The sequence below is a fragment of the Nipponia nippon genome, unplaced genomic scaffold (assembly GCF_047370975.1).
Source record: "Nipponia nippon isolate SJK-2023a ecotype South Korea unplaced genomic scaffold, ASM4737097v1 scaffold_3, whole genome shotgun sequence".
Classification (NCBI taxonomy): domain Eukaryota; kingdom Metazoa; phylum Chordata; class Aves; order Pelecaniformes; family Threskiornithidae; genus Nipponia; species Nipponia nippon.
Genome location: NW_028262347.1, coordinates 86,683,773 through 86,711,010, shown reverse-complemented (window position 1 = coordinate 86,711,010; position 27,238 = coordinate 86,683,773). Strand labels below are relative to the sequence as shown.

The window sequence follows — 27,238 nt, the reverse complement described above, 5'->3', positions numbered from 1 at the left end:
TCTCTAAGTGAAAAACAAATAATTTCATTATTTTCAAAGGCAGCTCACGCGGCCAAACAAGCAAAATAAGCTGCTTTCAAAATAAAACTGTGTTTCCAAAACCCTGTTTTGCTCCACCAGCACCCACCCCAGCCACACTGAAGTAGCTGCCTCTTCCTATGCTCCTTTCAAAGACAACAACTGAAAAATCTAGTAAAAAAGCCTTAAAACAAGTTGCTGTTTTCATCTTACTATGTGGAAAACATCTTTGCTAAAGCTGTTTAGCAAAGCTTTGCTAAAGCTGTTTAGCTGTTGTGCAAATTTAAATCAAAGTGTGGCATCTATGTTTCCATTACTTTTTTCAGTACAATGCACTGCCAGCATTTCTATTTATACATAGATAAATAAAATAGATATACGTATGTTGTGGAGGCCAGGGCAAGCCCTATCTCAGTTTCAACCTGGGCTGCTCTCGCAGATTCTTCCTCTCTTGCCAGTACCTAGGAGACTTGAGGCTGCCGAGCGTTTAGGGATGCCCTCTTTTAAAAGCCAGTGCACTTGCCGGAAAATCCCAGCTATTGGACCTCAAGAGTTGGCCAGTTTGATCAAAGTGTTATGAACTGAGCTATGAATATTTCTTTCAAAATCCCTCTCCTGCTCACCAAGGTGGGCTCCGTCACTGCCTCTCCAAAGCATCAGCCCTCTGCCATGCCACTGCTCTTTTGCCCCATGGTCTGGAGCTCCTCCTGGATCCCAAAATAGGGTGAAACCCCGAAATGACAGCTCTATCTAAATGCAATATATGATGTAATACATAATGTAGCAGTAAGGAGGCAATGGCTCAATCTGTTCCTCTTTTGAGTTGGCCTATGTGAAAAAATTTCTGAAGGAGTAAGAGCCTTCTCTTACATTCTTAATGATTTGCTTTTCTCTCCTCTTTTCTTCCCCCATCATTCTCCGTAAGACTGTCTGTTGCAGACTAAACTATGTTTTCCACCCAATGAGATGGATGGATGGGCATTCCAAAAACATCACCTCTGAAAGAGGATGTGGTGTGGCCCAGACAGATGCTCTTGTGCAAGGATTCAGCTGTGTGACATCACCAAGGCAGCACACTGTAATTATTAGCTAGTTTTTGTACGTGAGCCACAAAGTTGCATTGAATTATTTTCCTTTGCTTAGTTGAAAGAATTGTTATCTCCCTATTGATGGAAATAATTACTGTAAACAGCTTTATAAAATGTTTTCTTTCCAATGAAGAAAACATCATCAAAAAATAACTGATTGTGAGTACACTCTAAATTATGTATTGCTATACTGTAAATTATACATCTGCTATCTGCAATTAGCCAGGAAGGTAAGAGAACAGCGTAACAGCTGGGAGCCTTGAGTATTACTTTAAGATGATGTGGCTGATCATTTCACAACTTGTTTTGTTCCTGCTGGTGTGCAATGGGATACTGTGAAATAACACATGCCATCTGGTGCGAGCAGGAAAAACAGAATAATGTATATCATCACCTGATGTCTATGTCAGTATACATATTTCTGTTAGAAACTAGAAGATATTTGTTATCTGTCCTCCTGCTGTGGAGCACTACACTGAACGGATGCTGCAACTATTATTTTATACTGTCAGGAAGAAATGTCTTTTAGTTGTTACTACGTCCTACACATATGAAATCACAACATGATTTAACAGCATGTAATTAAGTATTGCTAAGCAAGTCCATTAAAGTTTTGAAAAATTAGCAAAGATGAAAAAGAAAATACACTAAAAATTTGATTTTATCTTGAGCTCTCAGCCATAGCTGTATTTTACAGTAGCAGAAACATCCTAAAGGTTTCCCAAGATGCTGAACAGTGATGTCTTACACAGTCCTGAAAGATACTCATTTATTAGCAATTTATCGAGCTGCTTGATGCTTTACATTACAATATTGTCACACTATTCAATTTAAATCTAGCTACAGAACTACTGAGCTTATTAACAAACTGGAGGTATGGTACTTCATGTTTGCTGTCTCCCTAGCAAAAATACATATCAGTGTTATGCTTTCCTGGAGTGTTGAGAACGTATTCTCAATTATTAAGTTTCTGTTTAATTTCAGAAGATCAAAGTTGTTATGTATTGAATATTTAAATATATACAGACAAGTATTTATTGTAAATTAACTAATCTCAGTCTGAGCCAGTTAACCAAAATACTGTATTTGAAATGCTGAGAAATTCTCATCGTGGTGGTGCTGTGTGTCACCAGAACTGTTTAGAGATGCAAAGCAGGAAATCCTTCTTATTTCCCATATCGGGTCATCTTCAAGATGATTTTTTTTGGCACACTATTGCCTGCTCTCACTATTAGAGTGGATGCCACAATATATTTGGTCCTGTTTTAAAAACATACCAGCTCTAAGAGTCAAGTTTCTGTGAGGCTCTAAACAAATAAAGAAGAAAGTGTTTCTATCTTAAGTGTTTCTGGGGGGGAAATCGAAAATTATAGTTCATGTCCATCTTAGTATTAGAACAGTAACTGACATAAGGACATTTATCTAATAACCATATTATTTTATAATTAAGGTATAGATTTGCAGGGGCAAGACTAGAGTTTTGTGCTGGATACATCTCCCTGACTGCCAAGAAGTGACATGAAATTTGGCCTTCAAATGTTCTGCCGCCTTCTTTTTGGAAGAAGGCTGATTTAGGAGGGATTGAACATGTTATCACAGCATCAAAGAGAAGCCCAATAGCTCTTATGCACAGGTAAGGACCCAGGATGGGATGAGTGTTTGTCCATTAAGATGAATGGGTGCCCCAAATTCCTGCCTAAAGCACATGTTTTACTATTCCTATTCTTATTCGTCCCTATGGAAATAAAGCATATTTTTATAATAATCACCTGTTTAATATGGATTTACCTTTTCTCTTCTTTTAGTTCATCCCCAAAGGAAAATGTTCATATAAAACAGGTCACTCACATACAATTCCCACCTCCACCAAAATTATATATACACAATAAGACAATTTAAAAAACACCACCACTGTCCTGCATTCAGCCATCTACCCCATCAAGATGACCACGATTATGCTCTTACCGTACATGAAAAATACTCCAGAGTTGCAAAATGTCAAATATTTTGACCTTCAAATGCATGGTCAGGGAAGACAGTGCAAAGATAAACTATTTTCTAAGGTCTAGAAACACGAGAAGATCTACATTTGGCCACTGAACTGCAGAACAAACCTTATTTCCCCATGAAGGTGCAGCCTCCTTGCAACACACAACACCAAGTGACAATGCCCAACCCCAAAAGCATGAACGCACTCCTAACCTCTTTCCAAACCACAAAAGCCCTCTGAAGGCCACAAAAGTCCTTGAAAAATTATCTTAACGTAAGAGCTACATCATAAGGAGCACTTACCCTTGAAGGGCTTTTTCTCCAAACCAATCTCCCTTCCCTAGAGTACGGAGAAAGACTGGATCTTCACTGGGAGAATCTTCACGAGTAACATTCACCTGTTGAAAAGCCAAAACCCCCCAACATTTAGAAAATTTTTAACTAACAAATAAAACTTGTTTGTTCAGAGAGAGATTCATCATCTCCCAGATCTCTCAGGAAAAGCTCCAGTCCATATCTCCTCTGGGAACTGTGTAATTCTCCAAAGTCTTGCACTCTTCCCTCAGCATCACCAACCAACCATGCAAGAAAGTGAGAAGCTATTTTCCACTAAGGTACCTACTGCTCTTGCAAAAATGCAATACTTGGGGTTTTTTGAAGGTTTTAACACTAAACATGGAGCTGGCTGCACAAGCACAGTCATTGCCCGTATGGAGTTGGCAGCAGAAATAGGTTCCAAATATTTTCTGTGTATCAGACAGACACATGGCATAGGCTTCTGTTAGCTTTGTTCCGCATGATTTCTTGCATTGATAAGTTCACTTAAGGGAAAGGAATAATAAAAATAATCTACATTTACACATAACTGAAATGAAACAGCTTGGAGCATTACAGGATGAAAGATGCCTCCTCTCCTTTTTACTTTCTCTCAAGTTCAGGGAGGGGATAACTCTAGATGGAGCAAAAATCAAGTATTTTCATTGAGATTTAAAAGAAAATAACATCTTATTTTTTAACTTTTTATTTTTGCAGTGAAAGAGAAAAGCAATTACTGCTGATAGAAAGCAGACGTTCTACTCACTGTAAAACCAGGGGTAGTATAACCTAGTGTAAGCCTAAGTTGAAGAAGCTGGCACTGGAACAAGAGCAAGATGACTTCACATCTGTGAGTGATGATTTCCTATTGCCAGGGGGTCCTTTTTATATTCTGAAATGATTTCAGAAGACAAATAGTAATTGATCATCTGAACACCCTTGGGTCTGGTTTCCCGTGCCAGTATGGGATATAAATCCCAGCTGCCATGTAATGACAAAGCCCCTGACATCCCACTGGGTGCTGAGGATACCAAGGATGCAAAGGGCTCCATGAAAGATAAATGTTCTTGATGTAATGGCCCTCTATGAGAAATATTTCTTCCTTTTCAGCTGTTATCAGAGGTAAATCATACCTCTTATGGTATGAGAAGGCATGTGAAATACAACCCCCCGCTATCAGTGCATGGTGGGGATCACCTCTCCCAACGTTAACCATCTATAAATCTAGTTGTCCAGTCTCTGTCTATGGTCAGTGGAGAGGGACAGCCATTTCCAAAGCCTGAGTTGTCCAAAATTTAATTGGGATGAGCAACTCTCTGGAGGTACCTCGCATACACGGGAAAATCTCTCATCTGCTTCTCCTTTTCAGGCTGTTTTGCTTTAATCAGAACTTTGCATATGCAAATTCACAAAGCCAAAATCTGGGACGTCAGAAACATCCTTTGGCTTTAGAGACATTCCAGTTTAATTTCACTATTAAATTTACAATTGTGGCCCGCACCTTCTCCCATCCCTTTTATGGATGGTAAAACCAGTGGGTTTGAGTCATTAATGAGCACTCAGTCTACACCACACTACATTTAACATCTGCAGTGACTCATCGAAGATCAGATGAGGGTAGGGAACACGTAATGGATGAGCCAGGAAGATTTGTAGCTGATCAAAAAAAACTTGGACAAACAAAGGGAACTTCAATGCATATTTAAGCTCTTTCTCCGTGACTTCCACTGATCCTAAGCAATGAGTGTTAAGGGATTACAGGAGTGCGACAACCTACGTGGTTCAAAGTGATGAGCCATTTGAATAGTCATGGCACCAATGAAGAACCCACACAATCTGGCATTAAATTGGTGCCACACCATAGCTTTTAAAGGGAAAATAGTGTATAATGGCACAGCATGGCACACACTGTCTGTGGGTAAAGGCAAGGTACACAGCAGGCACAGAGCAGCAGCATTTAGCAAGCAGAAGGGACTGAGCTGTTTTCATCTGACATATTATTCAACAGATTTCTGCATGCAGGGTGTTTTGAACACATTTGATTTCTATTCACTTGGACTCGAGGAAACATGCTATAATAAATAAACTAAACAAGCTCAGGAGTGGGATCAAATGTGGTGGATGGAGTTGAGTGAGAAAAAGGTAAAAATGTTTTTGCTCCTAAAAACAACTTCCATGGAGCATGGGCTGAAAGAAAATGGAGCAGAAGTCTTTCTAAGTATTTCTGAGAGAAGTGCTGGGCTCAGAAATGTAAAAAAAATCTTCTCTGTCACTTGACTGTCACTACAGACACTCTGACATAAAAGGCAAGGCAGAGTTTTTATTAAAAGTAGCTTTCACAATAATACTCATGTGATGCTGCTGAATGAAGAAAGTACATGTGAGGTCCCAGGTACGTGAGCTGCAGTCAGCATTTTATTATGGCTTATTAAGCTGCCTGGGTCAAGGTTTTAGCATGGGACATGGGACATTATGTGCCCCTGCTTCAGAAAGTCCCAGGCAGCATACATTGATTTGTTAATTCTGTATTTCATTGCTATTTATTCCATGTTTTACTAGTAAGGCTCTATTCCTCCTGTCCTGGGCTGTATCCTTAGCATGGGTTAGTTCTTATATCCACTGTGTAGCTCTTATGTCCCAATACAGGCATTAAATTAAACACTTTCCAACTCGGTCCATCTTCTATCACTCACTGACATTTCTTTTGCAAATCAGGAAGCTTGGAAGAGAAAACCGGGCAGAATTTAACTGTCCCTGTGGGAATTTCTGTCAAGCCATCAGGATCCAGCTGAGGGTCTGGGAATTTCTCAAGTCCATGTGCGTTGTTTTATTTTAGCTCCCTTTTTCTGGCTGTCAGCTGTCACAGTAAGATAAAGTAGCAAAGGCCAGGGATAAAGCCAAGGAGCATCTCAAGCAGGACTACAGGGCTCTGGAGCAATGGCCAAGGGCATAGTTGGTTTTCTCCTCCATCCTGCAGGTGAGGTGTAAGGGCTTGAGGAGGTGAAGGTCAACAGTTGGTGTCAACACCAGGGATTTGGTTTTTACAACCAAGGGCCTCTCTTTGGAGATTGAGGACTGCTAGGAAGGGATGAAATCCACCTGACCAAGTGGGGCAAAAGCATCATTGCCAACGGGCTGGCCAACATGGCAAGTAGGGCTTCAAATATTCAACGAGGGACGGAAGCACACCCTACCATTATTTTTGCCCATTAAAAAGGCAGGGGGGGGGGGGAAGATTTGAAGTGTGTATCATGGTTGTCCTTATTCTGGGAGAAGCAGAAATATTACTTCTGAGTGGAGGGAAGTGAAAGGGCATGAGGGAACACCATCAAACTTGGCTTTCTGCAGTCCATTATTATCTTCATTTCAGAAATTTCTCCATGACTATCTCATTCATCTGAAAAAGACCATTTGTTTTCAATGGAGATTGGCTCCCAGAGACAGAGAGTGGAAGATGATGGTGAAAATCTAGTTTTAGTACCCGAGAGCTGACAGCTGCCTTGGGAAACAACTCAACGGCATGTATAACACCCACACTCTTCCTTTACAGATGCCATCGGGTTTTTGCTACCCTTAATTACACAAGGCCAACGTTAATATGTGCCTTGGTGCAAACATCAGATCCATGAACCAGGAGGCTGGGGCTGGCCTACTTTCAAACATATTTATTCATTTGTGTTTACTTTCAATGTATCACACCTCATCTGCAGTGGGAAATCATTGTGTATTCCCTTGAATATCTCCATCGTGCTACATGGAAAGCAGCCAAATGTTTCTCAAGTGTAATAGTATTAGGCCAGCTAAAAAAATAAAAAAAGAAAGTTGAATGGAAGGAAAAAACTCTTATCTATAAAATCCCATCAGGATTTTATGGGAAAAGAGGTCAAAAAGCATATTTTCCCTGTAAGCAGTGGAACAGAAACTTAGACCTTTTTTCTTCCCCAAGGAGAGAGAGCTCAGACTTCCCTGTCTTCCTATTATTTAATTTGGAGAAGCTGAGAAGTGATAGCCATGGGAATGAAGTCTGGAAATCAGCCTTGTAAGAGGGATACTTAGCAAAGAAAATGTTGAGTACTGTAGGGTATACTGTCAAAAAAAAAAAAAAAATTGAGCTTTTTGGTTGTTTACCAAGAGACTCAACAACTGTTTTCAACCCCAAAGTGTTCACTGTGAGCACATGTGTAAAACAGCATGAGATCTATTTTTTCCCCTTCAGGCCACTCTTCCATACTGATACAGTGTCAAGAAGTTTAATTAAATGTCAAGCGTGCAACATTTGTGCTTCAAGGAGGGGAGAGAGAAAGCACTGGCTGGCACTGAATTTCAAGAGCACATCACCACCATCATTCCCATTGTCCAACTTGCCTGCGAAAGGCTGTCAACTTACCTTTCCTTTGCTGATTATAAAGAAAGTGTCCCCTCGAGCACCTTGTCGTATAATATACTCTCCACTTTCATAATGCGTCTGTAAAAAAAGAATAAAATTAAGATGAAGAAACAGAATCAGAGACTGTTATTCAGCAGATAGTTTGGCAGTTTGGCAAGATAATGCTTATGGAAACATAACCCTGGACCAATTTTATCCCAGCCTGACATTGGCCATGATTTAAAAATTGTCCTGTGTCAAGGAATATAATAATCAAAATGGAACCATTTATGGCTTGCCCATTTTTCTTCTTACTGTGCTAGTGCCAGCTTTTGCCCAGATGAATTATCCTCACAGCCTAAATCCATTTATACTAAGTAAACCAGACAGAGGAATTTTCAACAGAGAATACAGTACATGAACTAAACTGCAATAATACGTCTGTTGTAAAAATAGTTCTTTTCCATTTTTTTGTTGGTTTTGGTATTTTCCCAGCTTTACTAGCAAGGGAATTATTCAACAAATAATTTTTGCTCTTCTCCTGTTATTATAGTAGTTTAATCCGTCTTTTTTGCCTTGTTTAGTGGAATATTCCTTGCTAAATTTATGTCACAGCTTATCAACACTTGCATCTAAACTTAATAGGATAGCCTCATCCCTTGCATTACCCCATCAAAACCAATATGCATTTACACATCACCAAAAAAATAAAAGCTGGGATGTTCTAAATAAAGACTCTACATTCCTATTTAGCCCCCTCAAACCCTGGCATTTTCTTCAGAGATGCTCTACCCCCTGCAAATTCAACAAACATCAGTTCAATAGCAAGCAGAGGCAGGGGAATGCTAAGAGCTTCCCACCCAACATCTTTACCTCCATCTCCTACTGGACAAATTACAGCTGTTTTTTTTTTATCAAGCCCCCATAGAGAGCTGCAGGAGTCAGGTCTGCTGTGCCCCAGCACTGATTTGTGACAAAACCTCCCCAAAAATGCCCCTGCGCTCTGGCTTGGGTGTTGTTTGAAGCTACACTAAAGCACAAAGCCCCAGAAAAAGCTGCCAGATCTTTTAATCCCAAAGTATGTATAAACAACAGCAAGGATGGATTTGAGCTAAGACAGAGGAATTAATCAGAATCCTGGAATTTGGATAAACTTGAGATGTTTTCTTTCAAGGGTATTTTATTGACCTGCATTTATTTAGTTATCTTTACACTCAACCTTTTTGGTGCCACTTACAGACTGCTAACAGACTTCAACATGAAAATAAATAGGTAAAGGCTCATGTAAATGCATCTGTTACATCTGAGAAAAACAACTCCTTGCTTTGGGAGCACTCAACATATGGGGCTATTAAAGAAAAGCAATTGTCCTAGGAAAACAAGAAAGATATCTAAGTGAACTATCATATGGAATTAATTAGGTTAGTTCTTTAAAATATAGTTAGGCTGCGGGTACTTACACCATCCTAAAAAAAATTCTGGGTAAATAAAATCAGAATGTCAAAGCAGTATGTAATAATTAATACTCTTCAGACTCTTCAGAAGACTAATAAATTAAAAACTAAAGTTCTGTATCAGAAACACAAATACCGAATATTATCATGTCAGTCTTCAGAAAAGGGACCAGAGAAGGTGGGTCAGGAAGACTGAACTTGTGGGTTGCCCTGATCCTGCATGGGCTCTGACAGATGTAAAAACCGCAGCATTTTTCCTATTTCCATGTGCCAGAGTGGGAAGAGGAAGAAAAGCCTGCAGGAGACCATGGACACAAACTTGCAGAGTTTTACTTCTTACGTGGGGTGTTTCTGGACAGCAGGTTTTGAGGATGCCTGTTTTTGACCATCCAGGTTGAGACTCCTTGAAAGGGCTCAATTTTATAAGGTGTTGGGTTCAAACCCTCTCAAGTGGAATCCTGTAGGCACCCAAAAATCTAACGATTGAAAATACCGGTCAAAAAAGTTTCCAATTTTACGGGCAACCTATATTCACTAGACATATTAAACCGCTACTGCTTATATGACTTTTGTGCAATTTTCAGCTGATACTGCCTTATAGCTGACTCTGAACTTCTGGCCAAATAACACATTCAACATGAGAAAACCTTCTTCCTAAAAGGCCTTTTCTTGGTCTTACTCACCAGTTACAACTGCACCAATCGCTTAGCACTGAGACTCACAGTTCTGCCATACCTGATTCCCACCCATGACTCCCCCGAACCTTCCCACCCAGGCTTCCACACATGGAATGGAAGGAGAACAAATTCAAGCTTTGAAGGATCTGAAGCTGCCTCTTACTTTAGCATCTCTTGCCTACTGTCTTTTTTTTTCTCCTGGGCTCTAATCTCATTCAAAACACTGCAAGTCCTTCTTCCAACATTCAAATCATATTCCTCTAGTCCTTCCTTGAGTGCCCAAACGTGCAGAGCTTTCATTTTGCTTGACCTCCTCCTCATCAGCACCTCTCTCCATGTCCTTCCTGCAGTCCACATCTTCATCTTTATGTATTTCAGCCCATTTCTTTCACAGCTAATTCCACCTGGCCTTACTGAAATTATTCTTGCTTGAAATAACCTGTCTTTCCCCATCCTCTAACAACGCTCTTCCTCTTAAATCCTCCTTTTCTAACACAAATCAACTCATTCATGTGCTTCGCCCTTCTAACCGAATTATCTCTGCCCATTTAGACTGAAAACACTGTGCAAAGCAGGCAGAGTGTGTAAGTGCTCACTTAACGACACATGAAAATAAAAATAATTACAAGCCTCTTGCTTTTTGCTGGCCATGTATAAGGTAGCAATATGTTCTCAGGTACATATGGTACCATTATACAAAGCTATCTGAAGAAGCACTTTGGCAAATGTTGCACATATTCATGGTATAGCAACACAAGCTCCATTTCATCTAGAGAAAACCAGTCCAAGAACAATATGAGGAAAATCAACAATTCCTACAGCTTTGCAATGGTGTGGTGGCACAGGCAAAGGAATACTATTTGAATTAAAATCACAAAAAAGAAAAGCAGTAAAGCAAGCGGGTTCAATGTATCTTCACTAGCTTTAGACTGACCCCACTGCTTCTTCTGGACTTGCATTTGCAAGATTAAATTCAATGGCTGAGCTCCAGCCAGCTGTTGGAAGCCAGACTCTGTTGAAGAGGATCCTTCTGATGGAGAGAACAACAATTTGTTGGCACCTTTTTAAATTCTAGCTTCAAAGCCCTGTATATACTGGTCAAAGAATTTCCAGAATACCTTTAAAATAGCTAATAAATATTTCTATCCCACCTTTGCAGTCGTAAATGAATAAAAAGATTATGCAACTAGTATAACACCCCAGATTTGGGCATAGAACTTGAATCTTTTTGGTTTTAGATTTTTCTCCCAAGAGAAAGGGACTCTAGACACAATACTGTATTTTCAGAGGCAATACCAAAGTTCAGTGATGAAAGCTAATTTAATATCTCAGATAGATTTCACTGAAACCTAAGCAACACATAGGTTTTTGAGCATACTTAAGACATAGATCCTTCAGGCCACAACAAAATTAAAGCAAAACACAAATTAATTCCTAGCTGGAAGAGCTGGCCAGACTATATTAAATTTTCTTACATTTCCTTCTCTCCAGCAGAAAACCTAAGCTGAAATCCAGTGTAAAAATGGAAGTGAGAAAACCCGAATAGAAACGCAGGCTGCAGAAATACAGCTGTACAACCTGCCAAGGACAAGATAACCAGGCAGAAAAGTTAATAGTTACAAAGGTTTTTGTGTGCGGGGGTGGGGGGTTGATGGTGGTGTTGGGGAAGACTATAAGCTAAGGCATCGAGGTCCCAGTTTGGCATCAAAGTCTGAGAAAGTCAGTGTAAAGAAAACAGTGATGATAAAGCCAAGAAATTACTGCTGGGAACACTCACATACCAGCAAGCCACAAATGTATATTTTATAAGCTTTGGCAAATAGGGATAAAGGCTCAGCTTCCATGAATTATAAATGCTACAAAATTTAGAGCATTTGTCATGCTAACTAGACTGTTGTTTTATAAAGTAATGCTGGGCCCTTAAGGTACTTCTCTACAGAGTAAGAGCTGCTTTATCACCTCTTGAATAAACGCCCAGACCCTTAGTACCCCATTTTCCTATATAATAAAAATTTTTCCCAGTATAAACCAGTAAGGGATTGCATCCTTAGCAATTCAGAGATGTCCATGGGGATGCAGAGTTCAAGCCAAGCTTGTGACCCAAACGCTCATGTGTTTATCAGAGGATAGTTAAGTGGTCCAATAAGAGGTTTCTTCCCAAGAAAATAGGTGATAAAATAAAATTAAGTGATAAAAAAAGTGTCTTGGTTTTTCTGCTTTTTTTGGCACATGCAACACATGTGAAATTAAAGATTGAAGGTTTCCTTAAAAAGAAAGTTTTAATTCTTCCATTAATATTCATGGCTTTGATTTCAGTATCTGTCCTATACATGGTTTAACTCCTATAAGCATTTAAATACTTGTAAAATAAAGGTTTCAGGTCTTTCCAGTGGAGCTCAACTCTGAACTCAAAGCCACGGCATTATATTTACAGAAAGAATGTATCAGGCAGGAAAAAGAAAACAAAAAAGACAAAGCTCTAATTAGCTGTCTCAGGGAAAGAAGAACAAGTCCTTAATCAAAATGTTTTAATAGGAAACACTCTTGAAATATGTACAAGCAAGAGAAAGTCACGTATGTATTACATCAACTCAAATTTCCCTTAAATTTACTTCATCAACACCAAGGCAAGCCCAACAGGAGAGCGGAAGATAAAAAAATGAAATTAGACCACCAGCCCAATTAGTATTTCAAAGTCCCTGGAGCGTTTCTCAACTGCCATAAGCCAGCACAGCATCAGTGGAGCATTTCCAGCACCTCAGACCAGCCCATCCTCTGACCCCTCAACCTTTATTTCTCTATATCTCCTTTTTTTTCCCCTTGCAAATTCTGCATAATGCCAATTTGTTAACCCTCAGATCCTTGCCTCAGACAACTGCCAACTTCCAGTCTCTTGTACAGTGTTAAATAAGAGTTTTCAGTATCAGAAGCACCCTTATTTTTAACAATACCTGGGATTTTTTTCAAAAAAACATCTTTTTTGATTAACACAAAATTAAGGAGCTGAACTGAGAGGTGTTTTTTTTGTTTGTTTTTTTTTTAAAATCTAATTGGTTTGTTACAAACTAATACAGCATACTAGAAAACCTTTGCAACAAGGAAACCTGTGCAATCACTTGTTTTCCTTTATACTCCTTATTTTCTTACCAAGAACTTAAAGGGATCATTGAGTTCAACTAAGTTACATTGGAAGGGGCTAGATCTCACCTGTGGGAGCTACAGCCCATCCGGGCAACTCTTTCCCTTCATGCTTCTATATCACATAACATCACGTAACATTAGGAAGGCTGGAGAGGATGGGTTTAAACAGAATTTTTGATGGATTAGGGGGTCAATACATGGCTTTTGAACTGAATGAAACTCAAGAGAAATTTGAAACAATTTCTAGGCTAGACCTGTAAAACTAGCATGAAGGTTTCTGGCTAGGACATCTCGTTGGCCATCAACAAGCCAAGAGCCATTCCAGTGACACGCGTGACTTGTCTGTTCTCCTGGTGCAGGCCTGTTTTAGGAAGCAGCAATGGGAAGAGGCTGTCAGATCTCATTTCTGACCTACCTCCAACCCCAGATCTCCAAAATGAGCTGCTTATGATATGCAGTCTCCTAAAAAGAATAGCTTCCCTGTGTGGCTGACCAGGTAGGTCAGCAGAAAATGAAGTATTTCTCCCAAAGCATGAGAGACCCACACGATCTCTCAGCCACTTTCAAATGTAAAGTAAAATATATCAACTTAGATCACTATGGATTGATAAATACCACCCCTATAAACCAACACCTTGATTTAAAAGGAGTTTGGACAATACAGACAGGACAGCAGACTTGCATTTATCTTTATTTTAGGAAGAGCAAGGACTTCAACATCTGAACTGGAATCAAGTAGTGAACACTGCCTCTTGCTTCCATCCTTAAGTTCTCCATTGCCATCATCTTCAACTACTTCAGGTTTTAATACTTAGGGTGAAAGCCTAAGCATATCTAGAATATAGCTGAAAGTGGAAAGACATACTAAGTTTACACTACTGGAGTGAAAGAACAGAAATCAGATTTCTTAGAAAATGTTACTCAAGTGTAAATGAAAGCTCTCTGGTTGGTCAAAGCTAGATATAGATATAGGGAATATCCACTGTACCTCAAACGTACTAAAATCTAGGTATCAAACAGTCAGTCAATAAACTCTGTATCAACTGTTACCATCGCTCTGAACTATCATTTCTCCTTAGAAAAAAGTTAAAATTGAAATAAAGCTGTTTAAAAAAAACAAACCCTAAACAAGTCCAGTTTCTATGCAAAACCAGAGCCAGATTTTTATCCAATATATGTACTACTCTATGTCTAAATGGCCTTCACATGTTTAGGTTAAAGTCAACCTTGGCATACAGAGAAGCTTGAATCTTTCACAAAATATCTTTTCCAAGCTAAATCAACACAAGTTCTGGAAGCTCTTCCTCTTTAAAGTCCTCCTGTGCGGCCCATCAGCACAACAATTGCCTCTCTCCAGGAGGTCCCCAGTTTGCTCAGTAATAGCAGCTTCTATAAAAATCTCTTTTTTTCCCCACCTTTCTTCTATTGCCAATTTTACTTACAGCTAAGAAAAAATCCTAGCGCCAAGGGGAAAAAAAATGTTTACTATAGAATAAGACGTTGATAAGCCTCACTGATGTGCTCACTGTACCCCCCAGAAGAACTAGAAAAGGTGCAGAGCATCCCATGATTGAGTCAGATTATGCTCTAAAAGAAGTAAATATCTTGCTTTATGAAAACTTCCATCCCATGCAGAATGCCAACATGCCTTGAGTGGAGAAACACCACATGTAATTAATTACCCCATGTAATTAAAGCTCTCTTGAGAAGTAATTGGATTTTTATGAGACCAACCTTGCATTGAATATTGACAAAATTAGAAACAGTGAGGTATTACCTGCAACAACACATAGCACCCAATTTTGACAATAACTGCTTTTTTGAGTCACTGTGCTCCCTGAGACGAAAACCACAAGTCCTCACCAACCAAAACCTCCCACTGATACAAGACACAAATGAATGGGCTTGTCTGAACACATGTACAAACCAGATCATGTGCTCTCAGCAATCATCTGATACCATCCCTCTCAGAAAAGTTATTTGTGCAATTAATTTCCTCTGCTAGCCATTACACAAGTGTAGCATCACACATTGCATTTGTTTTCTCCTTCTTCTTTGTTTGCAATAGTGACATCGTGGCTGGAACGAGATGCAAGTGTTTGAAATCCGAATTTCTGCACCTCGTCCTTCCCAGAGAGGTTTGTATCACAACCCTCCATTGCGCACAGAAATGACTCACAGCTCATAAACTCACAATATTCCACTAACTGGAAGAAAAATCAGCTTTCTTACTTCCCAGCACTACACCCAAAGAGCCAAAACTTTGTTTGGTGGGAACAGCCAAAGCAGAGCAGTTCAGATGGACACCCCCCCAAGGGTGGCCAGATGCATGCACAACATCTGGGCACTGTGCAGGACCTAATCTGGTGCCAGTGTCATCTGTGGAAAACACAAGAGCTTCAGACGCCTTACCCTGCTTTCGGGACTCCTCGTGTGCCACCACGTTGCGACAAAGTCCTCCTCCACAGCATGTTAGGGGACACCTCACCCACTGTGCAAAGAAGACATGAGCTTTGCAACTGCAGACACTCATGTTTGGGTGAAGGCTTTGGTCCACTGACCTTACTTTGTCAGCTGGCAACTTCAATTGGAGCTTCTGTTCCCAATGACCATCCAAAACTGAGAAGCTTTTAAGCCCGACCAAGTGTTGACACAGGCTTCATGGAAAAACCTCGATGTTGGAGGCCAACCCAATGGTTAAACTTCAGAAAACCTCATTTTTCCTCCAGTTGGATGCCTTTGACTGCTATGTTTATACTGAGAACATTTGGAAAAAGGTGGAAAATAGACTGTGTGTTTGGAGTGCTACGTAACCCACATCAGCTGTAGTGCTGAGAGGCCAAAACCCTGCCAAAGGTCACACCAGGGGAGCTGAAACACAAAGGTGGCTTTGAAATGAGGAGTTTCATTCCCTGCAGCCAGGTTTGCACCACATAAACCAGTGAGGGTAACACAGGCTTGATGACAGTGCTCAATGTATAATCCATCTCCCACAAGGTGTATTTAAAAAAAAAAAAAAATTACATCTAAATATGTTATTTTGCTGGCAGTTTAAAAAAGAAACATCCACAGAACCACCAGCAAAACTCCAAACAAGCAGCTTTCAAAATACTTTTGTTTCTGTACTTTCTGCCTTAACATTTTTTCAAGTGTGAAATTACAACAGCAATGCTAACAAAATAGAATTCTGAAAAAAAGTGTGTGTTTGCTGAAAAACACTTCAAAACCAAGCAGGTTAATATTGGTCTTCTGTATTGAATTCCTTAGGAATCATAAAACTTTATTTTACTATGTGCCTCACTCCCATGAATTATTTAAAAATGCTGCTCCTTGAAATAGCCAAAGGGCAAAGTTATCATATTGTGGTCCTCTCCTTATTTATCCTGTGAATCAAAGCCCAGCGGGTGGGTCTGATTTTTGACATTCAAGATGTCTCCATACCCCTCCAAACAGCAGCTTAACTAAAGCTAAGTAAGTGGGAAAGTAAAACATGAGAAAGACGCATGGTTGATGGGAAGTGAGGGTTAACTCATGACTTTTAATTCAACATCACTATGGAGCACAGGGTTGAGAAAGCAGATGAGGAAGGATAAACCCAACAGATGAGGGATGCTGCTGAGCAGCTCATCCCATGTCCACCTGCCACCATACACTGGGGGGTGAGGAAGCACAGACTGGTCCGTAGCGGAGATCACAGCAGGAATTAGTATGTTATTAGCACACCTCCACCATCCCAAATGGTTGTAAACTTGAGCTGGAAACCTGTGGATGACCCTACAGCAACCTGGGGTTGCAAATTCCTATTTTCAGATTCAGCTGGCTCTAACTGAGCTGCAATCTTCTGCAGGAAATTTTTCTTTTTCTCACTAATGGATTACAAACTTACTCTTCCTTCTTAAAAAATCAAGCTATTTGAATTCAAACTAGGTATTTGACTATATATATCTTAAAGTCAGAGCTGTTTTGTAATAGTTATAGGAGACTGTTGCCTTGGTAAAGCCTTGTGGTAAACATTTTATTTGTACCGTGCTAATTCACTGTGGATTCTTAATGGACTGTGACAGCAATGAGAAAACAACATGCTCCTGGGCACATTTTGGACAGTCTGAGTGTTTTCTCCAAGCATGGTGTCTTCGCAGTTTACAGGTTGCTTCTGATTCCCACACAAGCATCCCCTGAACAACAATAGTCTTAAAGCACCTAAAGGGACTATTTGTGTGTGGACACTCAAGTCCAGTGTACAGAATAATACAAATCACTCCAAACAGTGGGTTTATCTGTCATGGACTGAGGTTGTCTTTGCATCCTCCTGAGATAGGAGGTGAGGACCTGATAACAAAACAAACTACAAATCAAACAACAAGGAGCAACCAGTATGTTAAGAAATGCCTTTTCCTTAGACTAAAAAAAAAACAAACCAGTTGGTGGCACACCTCCTAATATCAAGATATAATACGTGCTTCTGAGAACTCGGTCACATTGATTTCTCCAGGTGAAAGGAATATAACAGGATGTATGGGAGCAAAGAGGTATTAAATATTAAATAGAGGTATTCAACAATTATTTCATTGAAGCAAAAGGAAGTACAGCCTACACCACTACACCACTGGGTACAAAATAAAATGAATAAAACAGCAGTCCTACAACAATCTTCTGCTGTTTCTGAAATGTAAAGTTGCAATAAATGTTCCTAATTTGAAGTTCTTTGGTTAAATGATTGCTTTCATTTCCTGGTTGTTTCTTTTGGGATTTGGCACTACTGTTCCATGAATCTGAATTTCACTGTGCTGTGCAGAGAGCCAGCAGGGAGGGAGCACGCGACACAGGTAGGGATGGAGCTGGGGGTGGTACCCTCCTTCTCTTCCTTTTTCTCAAAACCTCCTCCAATTTCAGTGACCCACAGACATACAAGACATCCGTGAATTGAGCTGGAACTGGTCCTCTCCCATATGAGCTGCTGGGTGGTACCCACCAACACTGCTGGGGACAAGGCAAGATAGGAGATGGAAATAAGCTTATAAAAATGGAAGTTGTGGAAGAGAGAAACTCAACATACTCAGTTTAGAGCAAAAGACAATCTCCAAACTCTGATTTTTTCCAACTCTGACCAGAGCTCTGACGACTCCTTAGGTGAAACTGCCAGTCCTGAAACACAGGCTGAATTTTCACCATGAATTCAAGACTTCTGCATTGACCTGTAAATATGACATTACGGTTGTGATCATTCTGATCATCATTCCTGATGGTTGACTTCTCGCATGGAAAGAAGCTGCAGCGCCACATCTCTGGCATTTCGATGACTCAGAGCACACAGCTAATCAGTTTGTTTCCTTTTACACCATAAAAGTTAAGGTCTTAACACCAGAATATCCAACCTTAACACAACTCTTCTTATGGTAATAAACAGTGGATAAATAGGACCACTTGTAACTTTTGTGAGATACATACTCAAACAAGATTAGGTTTGACACTAAACAAACATGTCTCATCAAAGATATCCCCTAAACCAAACAATACTATGGTAAAGGGCATGAAGTAGGGATAAACTTCAGTGGCATCATCTTCTAGTCATGAAAAACACAACATTTTTTTGCTCTGATTTTAACATCTTTCTCCTAGATTCCACTGGACCTCAACCCAGTGCTTATCAAGTGCTATTTTCAGGGATACATAAAAGGCAATACAATCTATAAGGGACCATATTTGGCAAATGTTGGCCCAGGTTCCTGTATTCAAAAGGGAAGACACGTGCATGAGATGGAAGAAGCTTTTGGCCCTTTCCTTTTCCCACTCCTGAGCATCTTCTTCACCACCCAAGACAGTGGGCAGCACTGTTACAGGAGGAAATGCCTTTTCTGTGCTCCCCATGCCTTTTTCAAATGAATAATTTTCTACCAGGGCTTCTTCTCTCTTTTGTACTCCTTGAAAGTCAGCGAAGAGTCCTGTGGTGAAAGGAGGCTCCTCTGTCCCCTCCCATATAATCATAAGGTTTGCTTAACTCTTCCTTTACCGGAACCTTCTGAGCTGACATGACTAAAAATTTCTCAGGCAGGAGGCAAGTCCTGCTGTCACCTTCAAGTTTCTTTCCCAGCCCACTCTCAAAACCAACAATTTTTAGCAAACCTGAGCATGTTCAGGGACTCTTGAACGCCCATGGGACTGGCTGAATAGTAGAAGCTGTCCTGTGTAGATGAATATTTGTTGAGCTTCAAAGATTTTTATACAGCCACCTCTAAGACTAAAGGGTGTTGCAAAGTATCAAGTAGATCATAAGACATCCACAGACTGTGAGCCAGGATGATTTGGACTGGATGAGTCCATTGAGGTTTGTAATGAAGACGTGAGATACAGTTTTGATTCCTAAATGCACCATGCACTTTCAAGGGAGAAAGAGGAGGAAAGAGAATCTTAAAAAAGCATTACTTAATTTAATGCATTATTGCTAAATAAATTTCCTACCTTAATTTGCTCTAAAAGTAGACAACAGGCATTAGAAACCACATTTTAACTCTCATTCCATCCCCATTGTTACTGTAATGCAGCCTGACAACTGTTTTTGGAGAGTGATCAGGCTTCCTAAGTTGCAAACAGCCTGGGAGGCGACCACCTCTCAGCTACTTTTTCTCCGCAGTGCTGAGGCAAACATCTGTTTCTCTGTTTCTGCCTGGAAAACAGATCGAGTCCAAAATGCTGTCACCAGCTGGTGCAGGGGCCACTGCCTTCCTGACCCCCAAGCCTGACACTGTCCCTGCTGCCCCCACAGGTCAATGACAACCTCCTTGAGTGGGAGCACGTAGGGCAGAGGTTCAAGAGATGCCCAAGCTGTTGCCTGCAGCCCAACATGCTTTTATAAAGGAAACTTACAGGAATATAGCAGAAGCTCAGAAGTGCTAATTTTTGGAGGCATAGCCACGGAAAGCGGGTTATCTATCCACATACATACATAGCAAAGATTGATGTGAAAATATAAGAGGAGAAAGAGGAGAGAAAGTAGGTGGCAGTGGATGAAAAGGATGACTGGAAGTCCTGATGCTCTTGGAGAAAGACCACATGTGAAGATGCTTGAAGGATGAGAAAGGGCGAAAGGAAGGATGAGGGAATCAGAGAAGGAAGCTCAGCCCTGCCACCACACATTTATTTGGTATCATGAGAGGCCACCAGAAGAGATCAACTGCAGAAGTGCTGTCAGTGAGCTTCATTTCCTTAAATGCAAAGAAACAGGAAAAGAGAAATAAAAGATTAATGGGCAGGACAATCTTCCGAGATGAAACAGGAATTTCAGAACGATGAGAAATGGAGGAAGGAAAGGATGCTGAAAAAGCTGTAAAGTTCACAGAGATACAGATGGGGATGAAGAGGATAAAAGGTCAAGACTAACCTCGAAGAAGGAGAACTCAAGGAGAGGTACTTCAAGGATTAAGAGAGCACAGAGATGATACACGTGGGTGAGAGCAGCACACTGGGACAGGCTAAGCAGAAATGGGAGAAGAGCTTTGGCAGAGTGTTGCTCAGGAATATGAGAGAGGAACCAATATGGAAAAAATAGGATTTATTCCCATGAGAGATGATGGTGATAATGAGAGACAGCAAATTAGTCAGGTGAAAGCTGATAGTGGTATTAGGCCACAGATCAAGCCATCAGTGAACTGGGGTAGAAAAACCAATGCTTTGCTTGCTAGCTAAAATAACAACTGATTCACAGATAATCAACGTGAAATGTGGAGAATTATCTGAGCAATAAGTAATTAGAAAAAGGACACCTTGGCAACAGAGTGGAATTAAAAAAAAATTACATAGAAAGTTGTATGGGGTTGATGCTGACTCGGGGGGAGCGGAATCAAACTGCCAATCGGAAATTGGAAGTATTAGCAAGAGAAGAAAAGTTTGTATGCTCATGACCAGTCCCACACATTTAAATTTTGAGTATAAACTTTTGTAGGATTGAAATCTCTATCTGAACAACCCCCGTCCCATGACATTTCCAGCCTACTTTGAACATTAACATGTTGCTGTGACTCAGATTGCTTTATTTCAATAGACTGGGAAGAGAAATGCACTTTGTTTTTTAAATACAGAGATTGAAAAGTCTCCCTCAGCAATACAACAGCATATTGACTTTGACAGCTTTGTTTTGAGCAAATACAACCAGAAACAATATCACACTATGTCACTGCACCACAAAATGTCTCTCCAATCGCAAGGAACTTAAGTATGTGGGGTTTTAATTAAATTTCATTGAAATGCAAGAAAAGTAGCCGCTCTTCTCTCCTTCTTTCCTGAATAGCTCTGATTTGTCTTTCTCTTTATAATGGAAGAATGTGCGTGGAACACTAATTTCCCTCCATAACTCCAAAGACCGGTTCTGCAACTATTAAAATGGCAATCAATTCCTTGCAAAAACGAAACTGGAAGTAAACAACGTAAATCAACATATTTGTTTCATATATTTTTCCTGATTTGCTCCAAATTTTGTATGCTTATTCAGACAAGTTATTCGCATTGCCATGAGGATCCAAACTAATTTTCTAATCTAGCATGAGGAATACAAAGGCATATTAATTGAATATATCCAGCCACTCTTCAAGTAACCTGTGATGAAATGTATTTTCTTTTCGTGGTCTGAGTCAAAGAGGAGACTCTACCTTTCCATATTCAAATGCACTTCTTTAAATTGTCACTAGAAACCAACTTTAGTGGAAGCAAAATCATGAAAATCATTTGGTTTAGCCAGTCTCTACAGAGTTTTACTGAAACAGGTAATTTGCCCAGTTCAAACACCTGAATTTACCAGTTGCTTCCAGTTTGGCAACTTCTTTAGGGGTCTGTGTAGGTAACAACCAGTTCTGACTTAACACATGAGATGTGCACCACCAGATGAATTAAACACTATCACAGCTTATACTCCCTTTTATACCTCTGTGGGTTTTGGCTGTTGCTAGAAAATATTCTCCTTTTCCCTCAATTTCTTTCATTAACTGCACAAAGGAAAAAAAAGCAGAGTTTTATCAGCCTGCACGCATCCTAACTCAGACTCCACTCCCAGTCTGCCAACAAGCACTCTGGATTACAGAGAATTTTGGAAGTGAATTACACGGGAGTAACCAAGATAAAATGTTTTGTGTGAAATATATTTATTAAAGCAGCAAGTGAACTTTTACTCAGAGTGTGCAATGAAATGGAAAAACCCAAAAGCTCTAGTATTTTAAATAGCAATAACAACTTTCCTCAATCGAAATTTAGAAGACAGGTAGATGTGGTACTTAGGGACATGGTTTAGTGGTGGACTTGACAACTCTAGGTTAATGGTTGGACTCGATGATCTTAAAAGTCTTTTCCAACCCCAATGATTCTATGATTCTATGAAATAGAAGTTGTCTTGAGCCATGCACCCTAACCTAGGTTGCAGCTGTCTTCTTGACAACAGAACTTTCCCAATTCAGATAAAAACTATATTTTATTATAGAAATGCAAACTATCCTCCCCAAGCACAGAATTCAGTATTTATTACTGTTAATATAGATTTATTACTGTTAAAATAGGCTCATGCAACTCCAGCTACATCAATTTGAACTTTGCTATGAAGTTATCACAAAGAAAATTTTACCAGACCTTTCCACTGCCTACAACTTACTCCAGGCTTTTGCGCAACTAATAATGAAACATGAAGCTGTAAGAAAAAAAAAAAATCACATTATGAATTCAGGTGGTAAACACATGGTAAAAGTTTAGATTACTAAAAGGTAAAGCATATCAAGAATTAACCCTGCAATGGTAATATCTTCATCAATCTCTCATGCAATGACCAGACATAAATATTTGATTGACTACATCTATTTTGTGCTTTAAAGCAGCTTTTTTTGAGTACATCTTAGTATCAGTCCTGAAAAGAAAACTAGACCGACAGTGGGAAATGTAATCTAGGTCAGATTTTTGGCACAAGACGCAGCACTGCTTATGGACAGCTGACTATTTCCTTACTGGGCAAGGACAGCACATTGATCCAGAGATTACTTCACTAGAGTTTTTTTGAACTCCAAAGCACAGAGAATTGTATCTTTTGTGGCTTTCTCTACAAGGAATTTGGAAAGTTACAATTTGGATTTACAAGCAGACAAGCACAGGACCAAGCCTTATTGCAAAAGAGATGGTATCGCCCATCATCACAGTTAATAAACCCCACTTCTACACAGCCAAGGAAAACCTTCATCCTGGTAAAAGAACAGCATAAAACTATGTGCTGGTAACAGCCGTGTTATTTACATTTCCCAATCTCTTACGGTGGACAGAAATCAGAAGGGACAGGAGGAGGAGAGCACATCTGTTCCACTGATGCCCTGATTTAGGACATGCAGCGGTATCATAAGTTTTTCCAGCAATGAGCTATTTTTTGCACTTGTCTTCTCTCTGAATTACCAATATAGTCAGTTTTTTTCATTTTATATTAATTTTGAGATACTTAGGGTCTTATTTTTCAGCACAAGTCTAATGTTGAATGGAGGAAGGGTATCTGAAGGACACAGATCTCCAGCAAGAGATCCCTTCTTGCCTTTTTTCAATGACTTTCAGATGAAGAACCAAAGACAACTTGGTTGATCCCAAGAAGCCTGTAGCCAAGCAGGAAGCCGAGTTTCAGCCCTTCCCAACATGTAGCTGGCTTTCAGGGGGGATTTTCCCCCCTTTTTTGGGATACCCAAATATGCAGTGAGCTGTGCTGAGGTCAGGCAACCTCCTGACAGCCCAGCTGTGCACTGGGACCCAACTGGGGGAAGTTCAAGGATGAACACTGAAGCAGCCTCTCTGTGCTACATGCCCCAAGCATACGGCAGCGTGACAGCGGCTAATATTTCATTTCTGATGCTAGGCATCTGTTATCAAAGCTGCCCGCTGCTGATGGAGAATCAAATGACTCAAGAAGGGGATCAAAGTGCTCTTTAGTGCATTTAGCAGGACGCTTTGGGGACGCAGTGCGCTCTGACCCTTCACCTCCCATCTGGTGCATAATACCAGGGACAACAAGCATTTACCCATTGCAAAGCTGGGTTTTCTTCTTGTCCACAATGCATCTCTGAGATCTGACTACAAGTAATCTCATGTAAAAAAACGTTTTCAGAAAAAATAGCCAACTTCTTCACCATCCCTCATGTTTGCAAAACTCTCCTCGTTTTTTTAAATGAGAATAGCATTAGTTTTCCTGCCATGCTGGTAAGTTAGGTCTGAATATTTTTAGTATTTCCACTTGATAGAAAGCAATGAAGGAGTGACGTGATCTGACTTTCAGTGGTGCAAAGAAAACCTGTAAATCCCCCCTAGAGTTCTTGCTGGGCACGTACTACAGGACCAGGCTTTGCCTTCCAAACCCCTCACCAGTGAGGGAGGCAAAGCAACGAAGGAGAGGGCATCACAAGATTAAACTATGTCAGCCCCAATTCCTTATGCTATGGGCTATGCCAGCAATTCAGGTTCCCTAAATAGTTATTAGGCTGCTTAAAATTGTACCAGAAAGTATATGAACCAGGACTCTGCTCCAAGGTCAGAAAGATCAGGTTAAATACACCTTGCGACACAATACAGCAATATTGCATTATGCACAGTCCAAAATGATACACATCTCTATTTCTTTTATATTTTCTTTTAAATTCTTGAAGAAATATACATTTTTCTGGTCCAAGTAAGCTCTTTAGAGGCTAATTTCTCTGCTATCATACTTAATTTCTATACATTTTGATCATGAGATCTTTTTTTTTTATGAAAGCCCACACCTTGATTTCATTCCAGATACCTGTTATCAATGTCAATTGGCACCGCACTGGTGCTACCTTTGGCTCTGCAATACAGGCAAGGATCTGCTAGGAACCAGCAGGTTATGGAGCTCGTCCCAGTTCAACCCTTCCTTCAAGGGATGCTCCAAAAAAGGTACTGAAGTCAGAGATGTTACAGGAATGCTCTACGAAGAGGTTCATCTCCAAGCCTAAGTTATACAACTGGTCGCCTCAGGTGACAATGTTTTGAGATGAGGAGTTTCATCCCTGTTCTGTTACTACAGGGTCTGAACCTATATACCCCCAAACTTGTGTATGACCCCCAAATACAGTCCTATGCTCTTATTTCTATAACCCCCAAAGACTTCAAGTGAGAGGCAGAAGTTCCAAGCTGTGCTCAGCTCCCTGGAAGCTCTGAAGATTAGGAACACATTTTTGAATTTCATACCTTTTTAGGATCAGAAGAAACCATCAGCTACCTCATAAACACATAAAGCCAAAACCAAAAGCCCCTTCATCTAACCTGACAACACATACGCAGTCAAACCAAAAAGCTTCTCCTCCAGAAGGACATCTCATTTCCAGCAAAAGGCGGCACGGGAGGATGACTTAGCCATTACCAAGCAGTCTGTCCTAGTGGCTGATAAACTTATGCATCAGCGGGTAGCCCTGCAATCACCCATTACCGCTTCTGGCCTCATGTCCCCTTACGAGCCCAGTCTGGTAGACAGGATCTGACCCCTACAGTGGTAAGAAATTCCACTTTGGGAAGCTTCATGGGAAATTCCCTATTAAGAAGGACAGAAAACCACAAGGTATTAAAAATGTAAATAAGAAAACTTATCTTAAATGGTGTTTTGCTGCATTCTGTGCAGTATGGAAATAAGGCCATTTCAATTTTACCACACCAGTAACTCCATTTCTAATGTCTTTCTCCCATCCTCCAGTGGCTTAGTCTTCTGGTTATCCATTAGGACATCCAATGCCTACTATTTCATGGATTAAGGGTGAAATGTCTTTGTGCTATCATAAAGACACTTTTCAATTACTATTATTACAACTCGGAGATACTGCAAATACCACACCAATAGCAGGAAACAAGAAATTAGTTCAAATATATCCCCAAGACCCTAATTGAATGTTTAATAATATACAGGCACAAAAATGAAAGCTACTCAAATGACTGTAAGTTCATTTCCCAAGGAAAATAAATTCCCTGAAAAAAAGAAACACCTGTCAGCCAGGGTGTATTTTGAGAAGCCAACAAGGTCTGGGGAAGGCAGGAAGATCTCCCCATTGTAATGCCTGATCTTTTGCTTAGCACAAAGCTGGGATTTTATGACTGGCTCCATTGCTAGAGGGTCTTCTTCAGCTGGTGCAGGAAGACTCAAAGATTAATGTCCCGGAGCAGAGCAGAAGGCCAGCATTCAAAGCTTGGTGGCCATTACCTGGCTGGCCACAGGTGTCTCCACGACCACATTTACTGTTCTCTTCATTTTTCCTAGTTAGTCTCTGGCACGACTTGCTCATGAGTCTACAGCCTGCAGGCCAGCTTTGTTCAAAATGCCAGTAGGTGTCACTGTGGGCAATGGTATAGGAGAAACCAGCGGAACAAAGTTTGAATCAACGAGAAAACCAAACCCATCAAGTTAATTAATATTTGTTTTTTACTATAATTGCTAATTATATTTTTCTGCTTTTACAGATAAAAGTGCATTGTCTGCACCTCACAGATAAAAGGAGCTTTATTAGAAACAATTCAATTTTTCTGCTTCAGACCATTCAGGGTCAGGGACTGGAAATCACTGAATATTTCCAAGTAAGCACAAGGTTGGATTTCGTTTCTTTGGTACATTGCCACCAAAATTAGCCTATATATGTATGTATGTATTTATTTAACTAGTGATACGTGGGTTAAAATTAGGGATTTTTGGCAACTGCTATTAAAATAAACTCACAGAAGGAAATGCTGAGCAAACTAGAGACATGCACACTCTCCCTACAGGCTTCCCACGAAGCCGGCACCGCAAAAGCAAAGCCCCCAGCCTCCTTCTCCCCTGTGCCTGCACAAAGCCATATCACTGAGCAAATACCTCATCAATGGGGAGATCCATCCTGGTAATCATTAAGCGGCTGAGAGAGCTCAGGTTGTCAGAAAAGCTCCTTTTTAATTCTGATAGCAGGCCCCAGACACTCTCTGTCCAAACCAGGCTGCTAGTTCTGAGCTTAGGTGGCTGATGCAGGAGGAACCGGGACCGTTAGAGATGTTCATGTGCTTTTTTCATAGGTGTAGTTCATTAACATTATACAGCTTTGTTTTATCTTAAATCTGTAGTCAAAGCATTATTATTATTATATTTAAAATGGAAGCATTTGCTATACGAATCTATACTCTGCCCATCATGTTAGAGCAAGACAGCGCCCTACCGTG

At 40.2% G+C, this 27,238-nt stretch overlaps 1 protein-coding gene across 3 annotated transcripts in view; it reads right to left on the bottom strand.

The window, feature by feature from the left end:
- Positions 1-27,238, bottom strand: part of PRKG1 (protein kinase cGMP-dependent 1) — a 513,542-nt gene that overhangs the window by 120,956 nt on the left and 365,348 nt on the right. For all 3 annotated transcript variants that reach the window (XM_087766550.1, XM_009466038.2, XM_087766551.1), the window contains exons 6-7: positions 7,798-7,875; positions 3,399-3,493 (exon numbers count right to left, since the gene is read on the bottom strand). In XM_087766550.1, the coding sequence (XP_087622676.1) occupies positions 3,399-3,493; positions 7,798-7,875 (173 nt within the window). The remainder of the gene's footprint in view (positions 1-3,398; positions 3,494-7,797; positions 7,876-27,238) is intronic.